Below are 24424 nucleotides of genomic sequence, written 5' to 3' on the forward strand. Positions count from 1 at the left end.
ATTTCATGTACTCGCATTTGTAATTCATTCTGCGTATATGTTATTAATTTTATTTACACGGAATATATAAAATTATTTCATACGGAGTAATATTAATTCATAGAATTTTTTCATAATATTATTTCATAGAATTTGTTGTAAGACGGAATTTATCGCATATTTGAAAAGACGAAAATCTGAAGAAATAAATACATTGCACACTCACGGGTCCCACCATAACATGAATTTCCAAAAAAAAAAAAATTGCATTAGTGACGTGGCGCGATGAGGATTAGATATTGTCTTTTGTATATAGATAAGATTTTACGCACCCCTATCTATCGAATCCTAGAATCGCTCCTGCTTGCTTTAAGAACTTTTTAAACATACTACGGAGTATTAGACAGTCCTGATTAATAAATGAAGCTTTGTATATCAAAGAACTATCACACGTTATAAAACCATTTTACACAATATCTACTCCGGTCCAATGCACACATACATCAATCAAGCTTCTATAATAAAAAAAAATCTGAACTTCTTACAACCTGAATGATTAGACTCAATGCTCCGTCCTCATTTATATAATTCTAAACTGAAACATGCAAAGACAGTTTAAATATTCAATGCATCAACCATTTTTATTTTAATCTTCCCTTACAAAAGTATGATAAATTAAATTAACAAAATTTATCCAAGAACAAAGCAAGATCAACATAAAATAAACAACAAAATAGGAATTAATAACATCCACTACTTATTTTATTAATCAAGAAAACCTAAAAATTGGATGATAAAAAAATCTACAACTTTTATTGAGATTATACAAATATGCAGATCTTCACAGACATCTTGAATCATGATAATGGCATTATATTTTATTATAAGCTCTTATCTACATTCTCCTCTTTTCCCCATTTATTTCTATATAAATCACACATTTTCACAAATACAACTCAAAATCCCAATATTTCTACATTAATAAGATGAACGATTATTTAGAGCCCAGTTAGCAAAACCATCATGCCCTAATTGCATACTTATTCCACCATTTCCCATCATATTATTACCATACCCTCCTCCCAAACTACTAGGATCCCCCACCCCAACACCTAACATATACGGGCCGGGCCTAGACTCGGGTTTCGGTGATGGAGAACCGTCTCCATCGCAACCGATCCCATGACTTGGGCGCGACCCGTTATTTTCATTACTATTACTATTTCCGTTACCATTGCTATTGTCTTCCAATGGAAGCCTCTCGTACGCGGCGTTGGAGAACGTTGCGGCGATCACCATGACTGGCCCAGAGGCGATGATGGGTCCCACAACGCTTCCTCCGACCACCTGCCCTTGCCCTCCCGACAGATAAACGGTTAGGCCCGTTGACCCGACTGGGACGGGCCCGGGCAGGAAAGTGCCCGAGAGAGCGAGAATCTCAAGTCTACCGTGTAGCGCTACGACAGCTCCTCCCGGGGGATGTCGTATTGATACATTGGAGACTGAACCCGTGGCCGAGAGCACGGCTACGCCACACTGGCGACGGCGAGCATACGTGGCAATAGACTCCGCCACGTCAGCTCCGTCAGAGACCTCCATGACGTGGCTCCGGAGGGTATTCGGGCTATCCCGGGTCACAATTATAGGTGCCTTGGCCTTGTTCTTTGAACCCGGTGGGCGGCCCCTGGGCCTCCTCATCGGGCCGCCACATCCGACGCCTGGCGACTGATCCACAGCGCCTTCCTTCGGGTCTCCGGTCATGTTGTCTCTATCGTCATCATCACCGCTACTTCGGGTTGTGGTTGTTGCGGTGGTGATGGGGTGATTGGAGGTATGGTTGAGCTTATTATTTAGCTGAGTTGGTTCCATGGGCACTGGAAAGCCCATGGGCCCGGCCCACCACCTGCTTGCCAGGGTTGGTTGCTTAATTTAATGTGGAGCACTTAGTTTATTAGTTTAGGATTAATGATTGATTATGGAGATGATATAGCAAGGTGTAATATAATAAGCTAGCAAGGGTTTGAAGAGTTGAAAAAGTATAGGAGGGGTAGACAATAAGAGAGGTTTAAGTAAGAGAACAAGTGCTAGTAATAAGGGAGAATAAAAAGAGAATATATGAAGAATTTATGCTTCTTTATATAAACACATTATAGAATACGATTTGCTTAAAATGGAGTATCCGTTTTATTTCTAAAACGGATTTAAATAGCAGCACCGAGTGATAATATGGACAATTTTTGTTAACATTTTTTAGGCAACTTGTCATGTTATTTGGTCTCTATTTAACCTGTGTTAAGGTTCAAGACAGATAGGTATAAGACGGAGTCTTCTGTTTTAAACAAGAATTCGTAGGTCATCTCGCGGTGATATTGTTCTTTTATTAGTTAAACGTTCATTTATTACTATCAATAAATGAATGTTTTATTTTATAAAAGGATCATTTGATACTGTAAGACGATATTGATATGTCGGTATTACGCAATGTCGTGTTGTTCTTAGGGCGTCTTATCAAATTATGCACAAAATGTACTAGTGCAGAATAGGGTAAAAACTATGGGATCCATTGACTTGTTTGTATGCAAGCATCTATGTTGGAGTTTGATTGATGGATGGAGTAGACGGATTTGTTTATTTGTTCTTTTTTTTTTTTGAGGGAAATTTGTTTATTTGTTCTTAGTTGTAGGGTGTTTAATTATTGGAAGTGCCAATTTATGGCAAAAGTGGGGTAAAACGTTGGTTGAAGACGGTTTTATAATAAGATATGAAATACTCTGTATGAAAAACTAGTGTAAAACGGATCCATTTTATTGTATAATTGTTTCAAATAACATTTTGAAACTAGCCGTGTTTCAAGGGTGGAATATACATCATTTAGATCGAGTTTTGGTCACGTCGTGCTATTAGAAATTACGGTGCAATTATTCAAATCAAGTTTGAGTGATGTCATTTTACAATTTAAAACACATTGTGTATCTACTTGTATGAATGCATGATAGTTCTTACTTCTTATGCCCTGTTTTTTTGGACTGAAACGGATCTGATCTGAAATAAACTGAACTTATAGGATCTCGAAATTTGAATCAATTGAACTAAACTGAACTTATAGGATCCGAAATTTGAACCGAATCGAACTTATAGGATCGAATCGAACTAAACTTATAGGATCTGAACTAAACTGAACTTATAGGATTTGAACTAAACTTACATAATCCTAATTTAAATTAACTTAAATTAATTTATTGTTGTTGTTGTTATTATAAAAAACGCAAACTTTTATTGATATTAAACAAAAATTTTACAAGAAATTAGTGGGCATCTAAAAGAGAATATTGATAAAAAAATATAGTCTAAGGTCCTGTTCTTTTGGACTGAAATTGTCTGAATTGAACTGAACTGAACTTAATAGAGCTGAACTAAATTGAACTGAACTTAATAGAGCTTAACTGAATTGAACTGATCTGAACTGAAATAAAAATAAAAAGATAATAATAATAATAATAATAATAATATAGAAATAATAATAATAAATATTATAATAATAATATTCATTATTAATAATAATAATAATATATTAATATAATATTATAATAATCTAATAAGTTATATAAAAAATAAAATAGTAATATAATAATAAATATAGTAATAATAATAATAATATATTATATATACTATTATAATATATTAAATAATATAACATATTAATAATAATAACTAAAAAATAAATATGATAAGTACAATATAAATATCATAAATAATAATAAAAGTTAATAATAATAATAATAATAGATGTAATATAATAATTTATTAATATAATAATAATAATAAATATGTTATTAATAATATTAATAAAAATGAATATATTAATAAAATAATAAATATAATAATAATAATAATAAATATTAATACTAGTAATATTGCCATTAATCATAATAATATAATAATAAATAAAACAATAAATATAAATAAAATAGTAATAATAATAATAATAATAATAATAATACGCGGAAGATTTCTGATGGTCATTATACTGCTGCTGTTCGGGTGCTTTCTTCCTCTGGGGTCGCCTCCTACTCCGATGCCACTCTTGTGGCCCTGCGTGAGAAGCATCCGGTTGCCCCACCCCCTTCTTTGCCTCCTTTCTCCGGGGATCATCACCATCTCGCTGCCTCGAGTCAGTGGTTTTGGATATGATCCGGAGTTTCCCTCGTGGTACTTCTTGTGGGAGGGATGGTTTACGTGCCTAGCACCTTATGGATTGTTTGAGTGGCGCTGTTGTGGCTATTTCTGATGAGTTGGTCACTTCTATTACTAGGGTGGTTAATCTCTTTCTTGAGGGTCGGTGCCCTTTTGCTTTGGGAGAGTACATTGCCAGCGCCCCTCTCACGCCGCTTGTGAAGCCAGGTGGTGGGGTACGTCCTATTCTTTGTTGGTACGATCTGAGAGACGTCTTGTCTCTAAGATTGGTGCTTTTATGGTGGGTCCTTCTTTGTCCTCTTCTTATTTTGGTTTACGATTTGGGGTGGGTGTGTCCGGTGGAGGAGAGGCTATCTTGCATGCCTTGAACCGGCTCATTGAGGATCGAAGTCTTTGAGGTGGGGCTTTCCATGTTCTTGGTTGATTTCGAATGCTTTCAACCTTGTTGATCGTACGACCATGCTTGAGGAAGTCCGCCGACGTTGCCCTGTTCTCTCCCGTTGGGTGGAGTTTTGTTATTCCAGCCCTGTCCGTCTTTTTTATGGGGAGCATTGCTTGTGGTCTTGTCAGGGAGTCCAGCAGGGTGATCCTTTGGGACCGTTGCTTTTCGCGTTGGTTTTGCATCCCTTAGTATGCAAAATCCGGGACACTTTTGACCTCTCTATGCAGGCATAGTACTTGGATGATGGCACCATTGTGGTGGATACTTTGGAGGTGGGGAAGGTTTTGGATTTGATTATGGCGGATGGCCCCCGTTTTGGACTACACCTTAATGTCTCCAAGACGGAGGTCTTTTGGCCTGTTGAGGATCCTCAGAGTCGGCTCCCTGGGGTTTTCCCCCTCTCCATTGCTCGGCCCGCGAGGGGTGTTACAGTTTTGGGTGGACACGTCGATTTTGCCCTTACTGGTTTTAGCAGTGAGGTTGTGGCGAGGAGAGTGACTAAGACCATTGAGCTAATGGACTTGGTTGCGAGGATTGAGGACCCGCAATGTGAGTTGCTTCTACTCCGAGCTTGTACTGGTGTTTCTAAGCTCTATTTCTCCCTTCGTACTTGCTCCCCTAGTGTTTTTGGGTCCGTCCATCTTCCTTTTGATGCTGCTCTTCGTTCCAGCTTGGAACGCATCGTCACCGCGTCTGGCCCGGGTTTTGGGGATTGGCAGTGGCGCCTTTCTACTTTCCCTTTTCATCTTGGTGTCTACGCAGCGGGGGATGTTTTACATTATGCCTTTATTGCGTCCCGTTTGCAGTCTGCTAATTTGCAGGCTAAGCTCCTCGGACCCTCTGGTATTGTAGCTGCTGGCCCTGCTTTTGATGATGCCGCAAGAGGTTTTACTACGACTACAGGCTCTGGTATCTTAGGTAACCCTAGTGAAATTGCTGCCCCCAAACTCATGAAGAAATTGGCAGACATTTATTTCGCGACGGATTCTTTCTTTGCCTCGAAAGTCTGTTTTCTCTTTGACACCTCGCTTGACTTGCCTTGTGGCGATCTCGGCAGGTTCCCACTCCTACGATTGGTTGCGTGCGATTCTATCTCGGGGTTGGGTCATACTATGAACGGGAGGACGTACCGTAGTGTGCTTGGGTATCGCCTGGGTGTTCCGTTATTCACGGTCTCTAGGCCCTGTCCAGCTTGCTCTCGGGACTTTCTTGATGATGTTTTTGGGACCACTTTGTTTCTTGTCTTTGATCTTGTGGGAGTTAAACATCGGCATAACCTCGTCCGTGACACTCTTTTCGACATCTCGTTATAGATCCGGTATTTCGGGAAAGGAGGTTGATGTTGGTTTGGTTGACGGGCATGGGAGTTCTCTTCGTCCTGCGGATTTGCTGCTTTATTCTTGGGACAGGGGGCGTGATGTGTGCGTTGACTTGACCGGGTCCTCTCCTTTGACTCAGACTGGGATGACGAATTTTGTGCCTGGCCGGGTTATTCCGTCTTGCTCAGCCGGGAAGTGTGCTAAGTATGGGGATTTGTGTGTGGCAGCGGGTTATGGTTTCCTTTCTCTTTCTCATCACTTGGGGAGTTGGGTTCGGATGTTGTGGCCTTGCTCAAGCGGATCCAGAAATTCTCGGTATCTCAGGATGCGGGGGTTCGGGTGGCCGCTTACATTTTTACTAGACTTAGCTTTTTCATTGCTAAGGGTGTGGGAGCCCACTTGTTTCTCGGCTCCCCACCAATTTCATGTAAACTTTTGTTTTTCTTTTAATGAAAGCTGCGCGCATCCTTCGATAATAATAATAATAATAATAATAATAATAATAATAATAATAATAATAATAATAATAATAATAATAATAATAATAATAATAATAATAATAATAATAATAATACATATAATAGTAATATAATAAATTTTAGGGTTATTTCATCGAAATAATTCAACCTAAGCCCCCTATTCTCATATTAATCCATCTTACTGTTTAACTGAGAAAATCTCATCTTTGACGTCATTTAACTTACACTGATCTCTTGGAAGGGATACCTGTTAAACCGGTTACTTTTCCTCTTGAACTCTTGAATTCTAATGAGAAACAAAAACATTACTCAACATCTTCATCCCCTTAATCAATCAAGAACCCTAAATTATTTTCCTCCAAATTAATTTCTTCACCTGATTTTCCCCAAATCATTTTACTGTAATAAATCTTCATCATCTTCATCTCTCACCCTAAAAACTTATCTTCATCCCTACAACAAACATTCATCATCAAATCTGTATAAAAATCCGCATCTCCCTCAAATACATTGAACACCCATCTGCAATTCTCTGACCATCTCTCTTCCATTGCTAAGTGATTAACACAACAAAATTCATGCAATTACATTGCCCAGTTGCTAAAGGTTAAAGATTATTTAGAAATTAAGAAATAACTCAGATTGATGCGCGTATATAATGGAGCGATCTTTTGAATACGATGAGTGTGACCCAAAGCTCGACTATCCAAATGCATTGCATTCTCTACTAGGGTTCCTTCCGACAATGTTATTGTCCGAGAATGCCAACACCGAAAAAGACTTCAAACTACTCTAATTTCTTCCGATCCACTTAAAAAAAAAAAAAAAAAAAATCAAATAAAGGAGGTTCTTATTTGTGGTTGAATGGATGCCTGGGCTTAGTCTTCGTCTTCCTCAGCCCCAACTTCATCCGGACTTTGAATAGCAACAACAGATCTTATAGAAATACACATCTTTATGTCTTTGTTCTCTATACATGAAGGTTGTCCCCAACACATATTTATCATCAAGGATTCTTAGTTTCTTATCAGTAAAGTTGCCCTTTCATTATTGATAAATGTGGCTGACCCCAATGCTTTTGAGTTTATTGATAAATGTACACCCCCATTTGATGAGAAAAATGAAGAACATATAAAGAATAATTAAGAAGAAATGAAGAATTAGGAGAGAAAATGAAAGATGATGAAATGAAAGGGAAGAAAGAAAGGATAAATGATGAACCGGAAAAAAAAAAAAAATTGACTGGTTGGGAAACCGGCATTTAGAGGTCAATTATGGTCTGAGTTTGATACAAGTTAAATGACGTTAAAGGTGAGATTTTTCTCAGTTAAACACTAAGATAGATTAATATGAAAAGAGGGGTCATAGATTGAATTATTCCCATGAAATAACCCTAAATTTTAATATAATAATAACAATAGTAAATAAACTAATATAATAGTAATGATAACAACAAGAATATAAAATAAGAATAATAATATTAATGTTGAATTAACTAATCTGACCTGAACTGAACTTAATAGAGCTGAACTGAACTGAACTTATTAGAACTGAAATTAAGTCCAAAAGAACAGGGCCTAAAACAGAAGGTAAGATAATAACATTTTCCCGCTTTATATACATTGGTTTGTTCATACATTATACTACGATTATATTACGATAAAAAAATAATGAGAGGAGTGATAATTTTGTTTCAAAAATAGTAAAGTATATATGTGTCAAATAATTAATGTCAAATGTTTTTGTATCGATTTTTAAAAATAATACTCCGTATATAACTTTTTTGAACTTAATTTATGGATCTGAATTTATAGGATCTGAACTGAACTGAACTTATAGGTTCTGAACTGAACTGAACTGAACGTATAGGATCTGAACTAAACTGAACTTATAGGATCTGAACTGAACTTATAGAATCTGAACTGAACTAAACTGAATTTATAGGATCTGAAGTGAACTTAAATTAAGTGACTTTAAGTTTAAAAGAGCAGAGCCTAATTAACCAAATAGCTAAGTCACTAAAATCTGGTTTCAGTTCAAATATTCGAAGCTTGGATTTACGGTTACACGTGCTAATATACGGGCTGGTGTGAGTGGTAAGGGCTTTCATCTCTTAAACAAGTAGTCAGGGGTTCAATTCCTGACTCCTGCGAATGAAAAAGTCAAACTTGGGAGGGGTCAACCCATTAAATTGCCTTCAGTACCCTGAAAGAGATTGTCCCAGCTGTCGGTAGGGGATACTCATGGTCAACAAAAAAAAAAAAAAAAAACGTGCTATTAATAAATTTGATTTTTCTAGTCATGTTTATTATAACATTTTTTTTTTGGTTAGATAGTTTTAAATTGGATCAAATTTACTTCGTCCGATTACAAGTTCCAAGTAATAGAAGTCCTTGTACATTTGTACCACTTGTACAGCATAATAAGATTTGCAAGGACATTAGGGTTCAAGGTGAAGATGTCATTATCGGAGCAGCCTCTCAACAACTATCTCCAATTGATTAAAATGGCTGGCTCCTAATTAACACACTAATTAGAGAGAGTTGTATGTATAAAGGTTAATTAGCCGCTTTACCAATAGATCTTGGTATAGACGGGTGGGGCGAACAGACGGGTATGACATCTAATAAAATGGGTAGGGGGACAAGGTGGGACACCCCCATGTGCTTCTCACTTTATGGTAAATGGGTATTTTGTGAGGAAAAATGGTATCCGTCTATACGTATAGACGAATAGTGTCCGTCTATAATGAGAATTTGTGCCGCTTTACTTAGTTGTCTTTTCTATGTTTAGCCCATTAATCATACTATGATATTAGTTTTTAATTAGGAATAGGAATATGGCGTTAATCAACAATTTGCCACTGCTGATGGCCTCAAATTGTCTACAAAGTACAAACCATAATTATTCACCGAGGGTGACGTTTGTACAGAGAAGTCGGTGTAGGGCTTAGAGTCTTTAATCAACTTGAGCGAGGTGTTGTAATGCAACTTGGCGATACAATAAGTCAACACTTTGATTATATGCGATTAGTTGTCTTACGTTTTGGATGAGAAACATTGAAACATTGTGAATACCGAGTTATCGAGTTGTCAAAGTGTAAAATTCTTTTTATGATCGATATATAAGAGCAAGGATGACGATGAATGAAAATTGTATATTAACGTGATGATAGAATACAGATATTACATCGTTTTATATACTAAACTTAGCCTTAGAAATCCCCCCTACTACTAAGAGAATAAAAATTCTCAAAAGTTTTCCCTCCAAACTCCACCTACTTATATAAGGAAGGAAATAAAACTTTCTCATTAAACTATAATCTTTTTCCTAAAGCATGACTTTTTTTTATTAAATTCTAGATTATAATTTTATAATATTTTAATAAAAATAAAATAAAAGGAGTATAAAATTATAAAATACAAAATCGTTAATTTTTTTTCGAAAATGACTTAATGCATACTTAAACTTTATAAAATAATAAAATAATATTATTAGATACGTGAAAAAAACTCATTAAGATAAATTAAGCAAAGTTATAAAATAAAAACATTAACTTTGTGTTAAAAAAAAATCATGACATACTACATTTTTTTTTTCTCATATTAAAATACAATTAAGTGAAATAAAAAAATCGGAAGGTATAAAATTTGGAATGAATCCTCCTATATACTAAGAGAATAAAATTCTCCAAAGTTTTCCTCCAAAAGGTATCAAGCTAAATAAGAAAACAAAAATACTTCTTTCTTTAAATTATTATCATTTCATCAAAATATAACCTTTTAATCAAATAATAGTATTTTCTTTGAAAATCTTAATTATAATAATTTAATTAAAAAAGATAAATTCACTATTATTTTATAAACTGTAAATTTCTAAACTTTTGTTATGTACTAATTATTATTATATATGAGAGAATGACTTGACACATTTTGTATAAAACAAAATATTAAACCGGATTTTCTAAACTGATATAATTAGCTTCATCACAAAAAAAAAAAAAATCATTAACAGAATTTGAGAAAATTTATTATTTGTAATCATTAGTTTTATGTTAAATAAAAAGTCATTAAACATATTTTATAACTTTACTAAATTCTCTTGAAGTTCATAGTTCATTTTTTTCTCATATCGAAATACGATGAGGTATATGAAAAATATGAAAAATTAATAATGTATCAATTTAAAATATTTAAATAATAACTAAAAACAAAACCTCTATATATACCGCAAATATGCGGGATTTACACTATTAAATACCAATAATATAATTGTTACATTCTCTAATATTCCTATCTAAAAAACCGCGCATTTGCGCGGCATCTATAGAAATAAGTTAACAATAATAACAAATATACATGAAATTAGGAAAGAATAAAATCTAATAATATACACAAGATAATTCACATATTGACTAAGTCTAATATTAGGAACTAAATAATATCCTCCTTATTTGTAGAGATTTGAGAAAGATCCTTAACATTCCCCCGCAAGACGGACTGTCCATTGGAAAGACCGATCTTTGATATTAAAAATTCGAACCGGGGACGAGGCAACGGCTTGGTGAGAGCATCGGCTAACTGGCCATTGCCACTAATGTGGGCAACACGTAGAGTACCGGCCTGGACCTGTTCTCGAACAAAATGGAAAGCGAGAGCCACATGTTTCATACGAGAATGAAACACGGGATTCGCGACATAATGAGTGGTACTGAGATTATCACAATACACAGCAGGAAGAGAATTTCAGAGGTAGCACTAGCCACAACACGGAACTCAGCTTTTGTTGAAGAAAGGGCAAGTGACTTTTGTTTCTTCGAGGCCCAAGCAATGGGGTTGCGACCAAGGTAGACAATATAACCAGTGGTGGAGACAAAGTGATCCTTGTCACCACCCCAGTCAGCATCACTGAAAGCATGAAGTTGGAGAGAAGTATGTCGATGCAGCTGGAGACCAAGATGCATCGTACCATGTAAATATCGAAGGAGCCTTTTTAGCGCGGACCAGTAGGTCAATTGAGGATGTTGCATGAATTGGGCGAGTTTGTTGACGGAGTAAGAGATGTCAGGACGAGTGAGAGAGAGGTATTGAAGGCTGCCAACGACCGAGAGATAGAGTTTGGTGTCACACGGTTGGCTGTTTGTAGCAGCTGTTAAGAGGGGATGCGAGAGCATAGGAGTGTTCGACGGTTTGCAATCGAGCATGTTATGGCGGTGAAGGAGATCATGTATGTATTTCGTTTGGGAGAGAAGCGGGACCACAGCGAGTTGGGTGTGACTTCGACCCCAAGAAAATAAGAAAGAGGACCAAGGTCTTTAAGGGAAAAACAAGTAGCAAATTGAGTGACAAAGGACGAGAGGAGTGAACTAGACGGACCTGTGATAAGAATGTCGTCGACATAAACAAGAGCATAAAGAAGCTGAGAACGTTGTTTGTAAATGAATAGAGACGGGTCAGCAAGGGAGGCACAGAAACTGAAGCTAAGGAGGTATTGCTTCAGTTCGTTGTACCATGCACGGGGAGCCTGTTTGAGGCCATAAATCGCTTTTTGAAGACGGCAGACATGAGTGGGGTTTTTGTCATCAATAAATCCGGGTGGTTGGGCCATATAGACCGTTTCATGGAGCTTGCCTTGCTGGAAGGCATTGTTAATGTTAAGTTGACGAAGGGACCAATTTTGAGCAAGTGCAAGAGAAAGAATAAGACGAATGGTGACGAGTTTGGCAACCGGACTAAAAGTGTCCGATTAGTCAATACCATGTTGTTGATGGAAGCCTTTAGCGACGAGACGGGCTTTGTACTTTTGAATGGTGTTGTCCGGGTTATACTTGACCCGAAAAACCCATTTGCAACCGACAATATTATGAGCTTCTTGAGAGGGAACAAGAGACCATGTATCATTACGGAGTAGCGCATTATATTCCTCGATCATGGCAGCACGCCATTGTGGGGAGGATAAAGCTTGTTTGGCCGTGGTGGGTAGGGAGTGGGGAGCAGTGGCTATTGCAAGTTTAGCATACTTGGTATTGGGCTTGCGAATGTTGTTACTGAGACGGGTGATGACACGGTTAGGGGGTGGTATGGGAGGTTGGGATGGCTGGGTGACAAGGGGCTCGGGTTGGGAGGAAGGGGTAGGGGAGGTGGTGTTGAGAGGAGCAGAGGAGGAAGGGGTCTGGGTTGGCTTGTTGGGAGGAGGAGAAGAGGGGGGAGTAGGTGTGGCAGGATGGGTAGGAGTGGATGAGACAGGAGGATTAGAAGGAGCAGGTGTGGTGGGGAGTATGGTGATTGGCGGATCAAACCAGTCCACAGCGGAGGGAGGTGGGTCATTAAAGGACGTGGAGGTGAGGCGGGGATAGAGAAATTCGGTCTCGACAAAGGTGACATGACGAGACGTATAAATACGGTGAGTGGTGGGGTCGAGGCAAAGGTATGCACTCTGCGTAGTGGAGTAACCAACGAACACACAAAGGGAGTGATTTAGGATCAAGCTTGTGTGAAGTGTAGGGCTTTAACCAGGGATAGCACAAGCAACCCAAGGTGCGCAGTTTAGTGTAATTAGGCGAGGTTTGAAGGAGACGAGAGTAGGGTGAGTTGTTGTTAAGAGTGGGTGTTGGTAATCTGTTAATGAGGTATACAACAGTGGCAAATGTGTGTGGCCAGAAGATGGTAGGGAGACGGGCATGTGTAAGTAAGGAGAGTCTTGTTTCAACAATGTGGCGGTGGCGACGTTCCGCATAACCATTGTGCTCGGGAGTATGAGGAGGAGATGTGAGGTGGGAGATGCCGTGTTGTAAGAGAGAAGGAGTGATTTTGATGTACTCTCCACCATTGTCAGAGAAGAGTTGAAGGAGGGGTTTATTGAAGTATTTTTCGACAAGAAGACGGAACTGATGGAAGACATTAAAAGTGTCAGACTTTTTGCGGAGTCGATATAGCCCAGTATATTTCGTGAAATGGTCAACAAAAATCACATAGTACTTAAAATTATCATGGGAGTGGACTGGGGACGACCAAACATTTGAAAACACGAGTTCAAGGGGAGCATTGGACGTGAGCGAAGAAGTAGCAAATTAAAAGGTAATTTGTGGCACTTATTAATTTTGCAAGAATTACAAAAATTGAAACTAGAAATTGAATAAGGTAAATTAAATTGTTGCTTAATTAATGAAAAAACATTATTGGATGGATGGCCTAATTTATGGTGCCACAGGAGAGCGGACGCAGCTGTAGAGGCAGTGAAGACGGACGGCTTGGACGGGTGCCAAGAGTAGATGCCACGGTCAAGTGGCCCTTGAAGAATAATCCGGCCCGTCTGGATATCCTTAAAAGAAAACGAGGAGGATGAGAACTCAATTGTGGCATTGTTATCAAGACAAAATTGTGAGACGGAGAGTATATTACGAGAAATTAAGGGAACATGAAAAACATTGCGAAAATGAAGAGGGGAAGAGGAAAAAGAAATAACTAAAGAACCTATGTTAGAGATAGGCAAGGATGTCCCATCTCCAATGACGACATCATCGGGTCCTGTGTATGGGGCATAGAGTGCGAGATTGGAGAGATCATTGGTGAGATGGTGTATAGCACCATTGTCAACAAGCTAAGAGTCAGGGGAGGAAGGAGTTGTCGTGGCTGTGTGGGCTTGGGGGCGTGGGGTGTTGGGTCGATTTGGATGAACATAGGGAGTGATGGTGACATTGGGATGGGTTTTCTTGAAGTTCCTGCAATTGAGAAAGGCATGACCCTTCTAGCCACAGTATTGGCATACCAAGGTGTCAGGGGACGGGTTGGGTAACAGAGGAAGGGATTGGGCAGGGGTGCGTGGAAGATATCGAGGAGGATTGTTGGAGCGGTATTGGGCTGCAAAAGCGGAGGTGCGTGGGAAGAGGGGAGGCAGACGTGGTGTGTGGGTGTTGGAGGTCATGGTTGATAAGCTTCTCGTGTAGGGCATCGAAGGTGATGGGGGTATCTCAGGCTTCAACCGTTTCCTTGATGGCTCGATAGAGCGTCGAGTCAAGGCCACGAAGCACCTTCGAGATGATGTCCTCGGGGTCCATGGGTTTTCCAAGTTGGGCAAGTTCGAGGGTGCAAGTTTTGAATTGATGCATATAGTCGGTAACTGTTTGGTCGGGTTTCTTGGTGATGGATTCGAGGCGATTTTTGATTTGAAGTATGTGATCCCGTGAGGGGTTGGCAAAGGTAGAGGCAAGAGTGGTTCAAGCCTCGTGAGAGGACTTGGAACGGGTGACGAGGGGAGCTATGGTGGCATCGAGGGTTCCAACGATGAAGGCGAGAAGGAGACGGTCTTGCCTAGCCCATGTGGAGCAGGAGGGATTGGCAGTGGATTTGTTGTCCACGACAACGGTTTTGGGAGGGCAAGGTAGCGTGCCATCGAGGTATGTGAAGAGGTCGAGCCCTTCAAGGAAGGACTGAATTTGGAAAGACCATTGGGTGTAGTTGGTGGTGGTTAAGGTTTTGCATTGAGAAAGGTTGACGAAGATGATAGGGGTGGCGTTTTCAGTGGCGTTGGGGACAATGAGGGTGTTGTGTGCCATGAGCGAGGATTACAAAGGCGAAGGATCAAAGGCGATTGATACCATATAAAAGCAAGGATGAAGATGAATGAAAATTGTATATTAACGTGATGATAGAATACAGAGATTACACGCTTTATATACTAAACTTAGCCCTAGAAACAAGTTAACAATAATAACAAATATACATGAAATTAGGAAAGAATAAAATCTAATAATATACACAAGATAATTCACATATTGACTAAGTCTAATATTAGTAACTAAATAATATCCTCCTTATTTGTAGAGATTTGAGAAAGATCCTTAACACGATATAGAAGATGAGATTATAACATGACTACTATCCATACATTGTAAAGTAATTTCTCTGTTTCGGTTTTTTATTTACTTATTTTATTTTTGGGTGTCTCAGTCAATTTTTTAGCTATCTAATTTGAGAATGGTTTTGAAGAACATACAATTTGATCCTCACACTCATTTTAATCCACTTGTCATCGAAAGAATTTGTCTTCTTCTTTTTCCTTGATCTTTATGTCAAAAGCAAAAGTAAATAAATGACCGAAACAGAGTATATATGTTTGCATGCGAATTTATATGAAGAGTCATTACAAAGAGGGGATCAGTTCAATGGGAGGAAGTTAGGGTACGAATGTTAAGGTAAGGTTTGGTGTAGAGAATTTATTTATTAGTTTTGAATTTTCTTATTTATGAAAGTTTGATGATGTAATAATCTATTTTATGAAAGTTAGTTGTTGAGTAGTAGGTTAACCAGCTAATACGATTCAAATAACCTGACGCGATAAGACAGACCTGAGATTCGTATATGACCCAAAAAGTGTGAACCAAACTTAACCCGATAGACTCTAGCCATAAGTGACCCGACTTGAAATCACCCGAAATAACTCGATAGACCCAAAATGACCCGACACGACTTAGTTAAGGCAAAATCCTGACCTAGAATGACCAAAGTTACCCAGGACGAGTCAATTTGAAATGACCCGATCCGGGGTGACCCAACTCAAGATGAAATTGTCCCGGATGATCCATTTGACAGGTTTATAGTAAGGTCTTTAAGTTAAGCAAGTGGTAAAAGGTTCAATTTCTAACCCTTGTGAAAAAAAAAAACTAAAAAAAATTTGAATGAAAAGTGCTTACTTATTAAATTGCCTTTCGTATCCCTAAGAAGTGTCCTACCGGCTAAATAGGGTTACTTATTCATGTTTTTTTTTTTAATTGTATGCAAATGTGAAAATGGAAATTTCGACAATGAAGTGAGTATTTTTGTAAGTGAATTGAATGATTATTTAATTTCAACTGTTATCCCCATCCATAGATTTGCTTTTGTTCCTATTGAAGAGAGCAATTAGTGAGGCATTGTCTTCTTCTGAGAGGTCAGGGAAAAAAAACAAAGTCATGCGTAATAATAATTGATGAAAAGACGCAAACACGAACGTTTGTCTAATGGCACTTTACTACTACGAAGTACATTTTATGCAGCCAACTGAAATTTGGACCAAGGCCAAACAAGGAAGTACGGCCCTGTTCTTTTGGACTTAAAGTTGCTGAACTTAACTTAATTTTTCTGAACTTAACTTAATTTTGCTGAATTTAACTTATTTTTGCTGAACTTTTCTGAACTTAATTTTTCTGAACTTAATTTTTCTTTAACTTTTCAACTTAATTTTTTTTTAACTTAATTTTGTTGAAGTTTGCCGAACTTAACTTATAATAGCTTAACTTTTCTAAATTAAAATAATCTTACTTAAATTAACTTAATTTAATTTCACTTAATACTACTACTACTACTACTACTACTACTACTACTACTACTACTACTACTAATAATAATAATAATAATAATAATAATAATAATAATAATAATAATAATAATAATTCCCTTCAAAAAAATAATAATAATAATAATAATAAAGAAATATAACTAAAAACACAAATAAAGATTATAAAATACTTTATTTATATAAGTTAATATTTTCGTACACATTACCTAATACATAAAAATAAAAAGTAAATCACATTATTTTTTTTTTCTTTCTAATCATCTAGTTCCATATTATCATCTTCCTCGTCACTTTCTTCATCTTCATTTGAGCTCACCCCGTCAAATCCATTGCCTCGCCAAATATTCTTGACTATGTTATTTCGCACCTTGTACATAGCTTTTTTCCGCTTCTTATCAAACATGCCTAAATCTTTTGTCCCTAGAACGTTCTCATGTTGTATAACAGGTATCCCATGAGTGTGCATCCGTATATAATTATGAAGTGTGAAATTAGAAACAATAATGGACATTTGATACTTAGGTGACATTTGAGGCATAACTTTTAACACCTTCCACCTTTTTTTCAATTGATCAAATGTCATTTCAACTTTCATTCTCAATGATGAACGTCGGTAATTAAAATGCTCTAACATACCTTCGGGGGATAGGTAAGAATTTGCTTTAAATAAATGTTTTTTTTTTTGAAAAAATTATATAGAATAATAATTAATCTCGGATTGTTTATACAACCGATTTGAACGAAAATTGTATCTATTTTTTAAAACTCGTCAATATTATGAAACTTATTATTCTGCTTAACTTTTCTGAACTTAATTTTGCTGAACTTTTCCGAACTTAATTTTGCTGAACTTAATTTTGCTGAACTTTTCTGAACTTAATTTTGCTGAACTTAACTTAACTTAATTTTGCTGAACTTTTCTGAACTTAACTTAATTTTGCTGAACTTAACTTATAGAGAGTGACTTTAAGTCCAAAAGAACAGGGCCGTAGTCTAGTAGAGTTGGTGTATTGTTAGTAGTAATGTTTTGGATCTTTCGACGAGCGCCAAAAAGTAGTGGAATTAGGCGGGGTTACTTGAGGCGGTTGCCCTGAAAATTAATAAAACAATTGAAATTATTTCTAGTTAATCATCATAATTCTACCCCTAGTTAAAGAAAATCAAAGTTCCCAAATGTAGAGTTTAGCCGATTATTTACCTTTATATTTTCAAAAGTTTAATTTATGGGTTATAATGTAAATGGACATCTTGAACATCAATTATAAATCATGTGATAAAAATGATGAAATTGTAAGTTTGTTGTTAATAAACAAGCCCTATAATTCAGATATTGTAAGGATGGTTTTGAAAATAACGATATAAAAATTAAAAGAATAAATTACAGAATATATTTTAACAATATAACTCTAATGAACATGAGGGAGTATATGATTGAACAAAAAAATTTCGTAAGAGCATAGAGTATTTGGTAAATGACATGTATGTTGGGAGATTTTTAACTTTTTTAAAGGTTTTTGGCATTTTCACTAATCAATCTTCTAATTTGAGGGTGTGATAAACAACGTATATGGTATCAATATATTGTTTTGCAACATGTTGCTTACTCATCATGTTTTTGGCCATGTTTGGTAAACAACATGTTGAATGAAATTAATAGATTCCGGCCTAATTAGTTGATTGACCAAGCAATCTACTATTTTGATGTGTTTGGTAAACGACGTATTCTGATAGCATATTGGTCGAAATCTACTGTTTTTGAATATGTGCTGCTAATAGCAGCATATTGTATTGGCATATTCAATTTATACATGCAACTATTATAATTATCATATATCTGCTACTTAAATAACACCCTTTTTTAATTCTGCTAATTTAATTTGATAGTCAAACCTACTACTAAAATTTGCTAACCGTATTCTACTAATGTTATCCGCTATCATGAATCTGCTTCTGCTGTTTGCTAAACAGGATCAGTTATCATGAATCTGCTTTTGCTGTTTGCCAAACAGGATCAGTAAATGCAATTATATATTCAATTTTTATACATGAATTTTCATAGACTTCTTTTTCTATGTGAGACTTACGCCGGATGATGAGTCTCAAATATTCACTCATAAATATCATGCACTTGGATTAGGATGGTCTCAATAATGATGCCCAACTTTCTTGGGCTTTAGCGTCATTAGCACAGCAAGGCAAAGTCATGAATTAGGTGGATATGATAAGTAGCCCACTACTGAAGCCCAACCCGAACACACACAGTTGCGGAATCGTGTACAAGTTTCAATAGCCGAGCTTATGTTCGAATGTGGATAATAGTATTCAGATTCACCTATTTTTGTTGATTTTATCTTGTGATCAAATAATTATTTTATAATTATTTTAACTTTATACTGATTTTGATGCATGAATTGAAATATATTAAATCTTGTGAAATACTCCCCCCCTCCAATATTATATGGCGTTTTGTTTTTTCGTGGTGAGTCTATAACAACCCGACTCGCCACCGTGTATACTTTTAGGCCATTATTTATCCTTACTTAAGCCCAAAAACACAAGGCCTTGTTACTAAGTGATGGGCGAAAGCCCTTATAAACATATCACAATCCTCTTACTTTCCCGATGTGGGACAACTTTACTCTCAACTCTTGGGGTATTACAAACTCCCCCACTTAAATAACACGTACTCGTTACCACAGGCTCACCACACGCTCGCAGGGTTGCTCTGATAGCATTTATAACAACCCGACCCGCCAGCGTCGTAACACAACCCCAATAAGATGAGATGTGTACCTTTGGGCCCATTATTTATTCTCACTTAAATCCAAAAGCACAAGGCCTTGTTACTAAGTGGTGGGTGAAAACCCTTATAAATATATCACAATCCTCTTATTTTCCCGATATGGGACAACATTACTCTCAACTCTTGGGGTGTTACAATGCTAGTCATCACATCACAAACGATCTTGCTAACCACTCTCTACATACTTCATATGATGGTTTCGACAAGCTTATAATTAGTAACGGCTCTTCACTTTGGTTCGTTTTTTCAACTCCTACTTCTAAAATTATTTTTAACAATGTTTTATATGTTCCTCGAATTTCGCAAAATATTATTTCAATTTCGCAATTTTGCACTGATAACAATCTTTGTGTTGAATTCTCACAAACGTCTTGTTTTCTCAAGGACCTTGAGACGAAAACTACCCTTCTCCAAGGACGCAGTAGCCGAGGAATCTATCACTTGCAAGTTGCACCCGTCCGATTGTCATGTCTTCTCCGTCTCCACGCATAATTTCAATGCGTGGCATCATCGGCTTGAACATCCATCTACCGGCGCCTATCTTACAATATTTAAGCAATAAATTTAATTTAGATATTTCAATTTCCAAGTTTAATAGTTGTGATTCTGGTAATGTTAACAAAAGTCACAAACTACCGTTTGTTATTTCATCTTTTAATACTACTGCTCCATTGCAACTTTAATTTTCCGATGTTTGGACATCGCATGTTCTTTCCTTTGATAATTTTAAGTATTATTTTTGTCTTTACTAAATATATCTGGCTTTATCCGCTCAAACGTAAAACCAACACCATTCTTGTTTTAAATGTTTCCGTAGCCTCGTTGGTACATCTCTAATCTCACGGAAAACAAAGAAACAGAAGACAGTTAGCAAGGGCACCGCTGAAGCAGAGTATAGGAGTATGTCACATGCTTCTAGTGAACTTGCTTAGCTTGTGACTTTATTGAAGGATCTGCATGTATAATCAACACTTCCTAAACCATTATTATGTGATAACAAAGCTGTTGTTCATAAATCAGAGAATCCTGTCTTCCATGAGAAGGAAAAATGCCTCAATATAGATTGTCATTTTATGCGTGGTAAGTTTCAAGAAAGTTTGCTGGAACCTAGGCATGTTAGAACAGGTTTACAATTGGCTGACTTAATGACCAAGCCATTAGGCTCTCAGCAACAACACTTTCATTCTGGAATCCAAGCTTGCACTACCCCAAATTCAGGCAACTACAACGCCCCTTTAACAACGCTTATTCACGAAAATCACCATAAGACGTAGAATGGATGGCGCGAATTTTACTAAACTTAAGTACAACAGTTATGTGTTGATAACCGTTGTTATAGGTTTTAACAACGGGTCAAACTTTCACAATCGTTGTTAATATAATAACTAATAACAACAGTTTACTCTGTAATACATTATAACCGTTGTTAATAATTTGGCGCAAAATTAGTGAAAAGTAATTACAACGGTTATATTAGAATCCGTTGTTAATACTTTTTAACAACGGTTTTTCTAAAGACCCGTTGTTAATATATTCTCTAATGACAACGGGTTTTTGTGTAAAAATCGTTGTCAATACTTTTCATAATATAAACCACACAAACACTGCAGATCAGCTACAGCCACAAACACAAACCTAATAACACAAACACAAACATCACAAACACAAGCACACACTTTCTCATCGTCTCTTTCTCTCTTTCTCATCGTCGCTTTATCATCTCCGTCACTGTTGTTATCGTCGTCTCTTATTTTCTCTAATTATCAGGTATCGCTTTAATTTATATGCATGGTTTTAGGTTTTGTCATCATCTCAATCATTATTTTTTTTCTCTAATTATTTCATTTGCATGTGTTTTTATCGATCATTATTGTTCTTTCTCTAAGTATTATTCGCTTAATTAGTGAATGGTTACTGTTGTTTTTCTGTGTTTATTAGCTTGTAAAACAAATTAAATAAAATAAAATAAAAGAAGATGATGAGGAAGAGGAATGCATAATAAACTTAATTAATTAATATATATAAATAAATAAAAAACGAATTACATTGCTAAAAATGCAATTCTTAGATATGCATAGAGAGTCTTATTCTCTTCTATGATATCCATCCTCTCCTCCTTTGCTATTTGGAGGTTTCGTTCCGCAGTTGCTATATCGTCATATAGCCGCAACATCTTTCGCTTTCTGTCAAGCCATTTTTTTGGCGTCCTTGAGTGCGGTCCGAGCGTCCTCAATGTAGCTCCTGTACCTGCCCTTAGAGGCGGCAAACAATGACACGACATGAAAACACGACACGAACCCGACACGAAGTTAATGGGTTTGGGTTGAGCCTTAATGACGCATTTATGTAAGTGGGTCGACACGAACACGACACGAACTTTAATTGGGTTGGGTTTGGGTTGAGCTCCCTAAACACGAACCCGGCACGAATGACCTATTTACTAAATTAATCATAATTTTTCTTGATTTTACATCGCATAAATATACTTACACTTTCCAAATATAGACAAAACACGAAAACACGACACGAAATTAACGGGTTAGGGTTGAGGCTTGATGACCCATTTATGTAAGTGGGTTGACTCAAACACGACACGAAATTTAATTGGGTTAGGTTTGGGTTGAAGGGTTCGTGACCCGTTTACATGTGACACGAACACGAACTCGACACGGCCCGATCTGTTTGCCAGGTCTACCTGCCCTCGATGTCCAGCAACCGGCGGATGAAACTCTTGTTGTACTCGGTCATAATGCATGTATTACGGATGATATCATTCATTGTTGAAGGAAGTGTTGAAGGAAGTTTGGAGTTTGTTTTAAAGATTTAGGGTTTGGAGCAGTTTAGGACGTGAGATAGTGAGATAATTGAATGGTTATTGAGATAATGCATGAATTTATACTTAGTAATGTGTCCTTTTAATTGTTTTTTAATTAGGGTTATTTTATGGGAATAATCCAAACTATACCTACCCTTCTCATAATCCATACTAAGGTTTAACCGAGAAAAATCCTATTTATCCCCTCATTTATATTTTAGTGATCTCATGGAAGGGCAACCTGTTAAGCCGGTTCCCTTGACTTGTATTACGTTAATTAATATCACTACCTCTCACTCTCCTCACTTTAAACAAGAACAAAAGAATCAAAACAATTCAAAACACCTAAATTCTGAAAGCAGTACAAACAACTACCAACTTCTTTCCTCTATAGATACACACAAAGCTAAATAAGCTTTATGGTTGATTTCAGCTCCATCTTAATTCTTACACGCAAATCTCAAGCTCTATAGACTATAGATATCCTCCCATTGAACCACCATTCCCAAATGCTCTAGAGCTAATTTTTCCACTTTTATGGTTGCCAACTCTTGAACATTCATCATGAAACTCCTATCACCGTCAATATCCACAACGGTCGCATCAGGCCTTGCTACAGCAGTCCCCATGGCAGCCGGAAGCCCAAATCCCATTCAAATCGAGACATGAGGCTGATTATTTTTCCCAATCTCAGCCGAATCAATATCAATGTGCACAATCTTTGTCTGACTATAAAACGCCTCCAATTTCCCCGCCACACGATCATCAAACCTAACCCCGAACGCCAACAACTAATTTGCCCGCCTTATCAGCAGCTTAATTAGCATACACACTAGAACACCTTGAGTTTGATTAAGAACTAGGAGTCTTCATTATTGAACACCTTTAAAAATCACTAAGAGATAAATGATAGAATAATTAAGAAATAGAATTTTGAAGATGAAGATATTAATTAAAACAATGGAGGATTCCAAGGAAGGAGGAAGAAAGTTGGATCCAGGGAGAAAAAAGATTAAATAAAAGGTGACCTGATACTTCACCGGGAGTAACAGGTTAAAAATGGACAAAGATCACTAAAAGATGAATGAGGGGAAACATAGGATTTTTCTCAGTTAAACCTTAGTATAGATTAATATGAGATGAGTAGGGGTATAGTTTGAATTATTTACATAAAATAACCCTTTTAATTAATACTCCCTTCAATTCATCATAATGTTCCCATTTGAAAATGACACAATACTTAAGAAAAATCAATATAAAAGAATAAAAGACAAATGTGGGGTTTGTTGATAGGAGAGAGGGAAGAATAGTTAGTAGTTAAATAAGGAGTTGTGGGGCCAAAACATTAAGGAAAGTAATAAAATAAGAGTAAAAGAGTTGTGTGGGGTTTGGTAATAGGAGAGAGGGATGAATAAAATAAGAGTAAAAATTACCAAAAAAGGAAAGAGGAACATTACTTGAATAATCCGTTTCGGGAAAAAGAGAACATTATAGCGAATTGGAGGGAATATATGTTTAGGAAGTTGTGCCAAATCTTATACTTTCTCATTTCATATATTATTGTGTTCTTTCATATGCAGGAATTTGACATTAATAATTCATACTTCCTCCATTCAACTCCACTCTACCACTTTACTTTTTCACGTTTGTCAACGCGTGTTTTACGCGCTAAATATTGTTAGCTACGTATTTGCAAAAATTATAAAAGTTAGATATTTTTAATGTACTCGTAAAGACGAATCAAACAAAATCTCACATGAATATATTTCCACTTACGCATCGAGAGAAAATCGAAATTGAATACACAATTGTGAATAGTGTACAAAAGTGAAATAGGTAGAGTGAAGTTGAATGGAGGAAATATTATGCATCGAAATTGCAGTAATAATATATGCATCTATAGTTAGTGATAGCTGCTATGCACAGATTGATGGGCCGGCAAAATTAGTTAGTGATAGTTGGCTCTTGTATATAAACATTCCTCATTTCCTAATGACAAATTCTTATTATAGACGGACACTATCCGTCTATACGTATAGACGGATATCACTTCCCCTC

At 36.7% G+C, this 24424-nt stretch overlaps 1 protein-coding gene across 1 annotated transcript; it reads right to left on the reverse strand.

Moving 5' to 3' along the window:
* Positions 1–791: 791 nt before the first annotated feature.
* Positions 792–2132, reverse strand: LOC141621996 (AT-hook motif nuclear-localized protein 20-like). Its single transcript, XM_074438088.1, has one exon. The coding sequence runs from the start codon at positions 1864–1866 to the stop codon at positions 958–960; it is 909 nt and encodes a 302-aa protein (XP_074294189.1). The 5' UTR covers positions 1867–2132; the 3' UTR covers positions 792–957.
* Positions 2133–24424: the final 22292 nt, after the last annotated feature.

This window comes from Silene latifolia, chromosome X, assembly GCF_048544455.1.
Source record: "Silene latifolia isolate original U9 population chromosome X, ASM4854445v1, whole genome shotgun sequence".
In the NCBI taxonomy this organism is placed as follows: domain Eukaryota; kingdom Viridiplantae; phylum Streptophyta; class Magnoliopsida; order Caryophyllales; family Caryophyllaceae; genus Silene; species Silene latifolia.

Excerpts from the sequence above, each read along its gene's own strand:
- LOC141621996 (XM_074438088.1), bottom strand. The coding sequence starts at position 1,866 with ATGGGCTTTCCAGTGCCCATGGAACCAACTCAGCTAAATAATAAGCTC.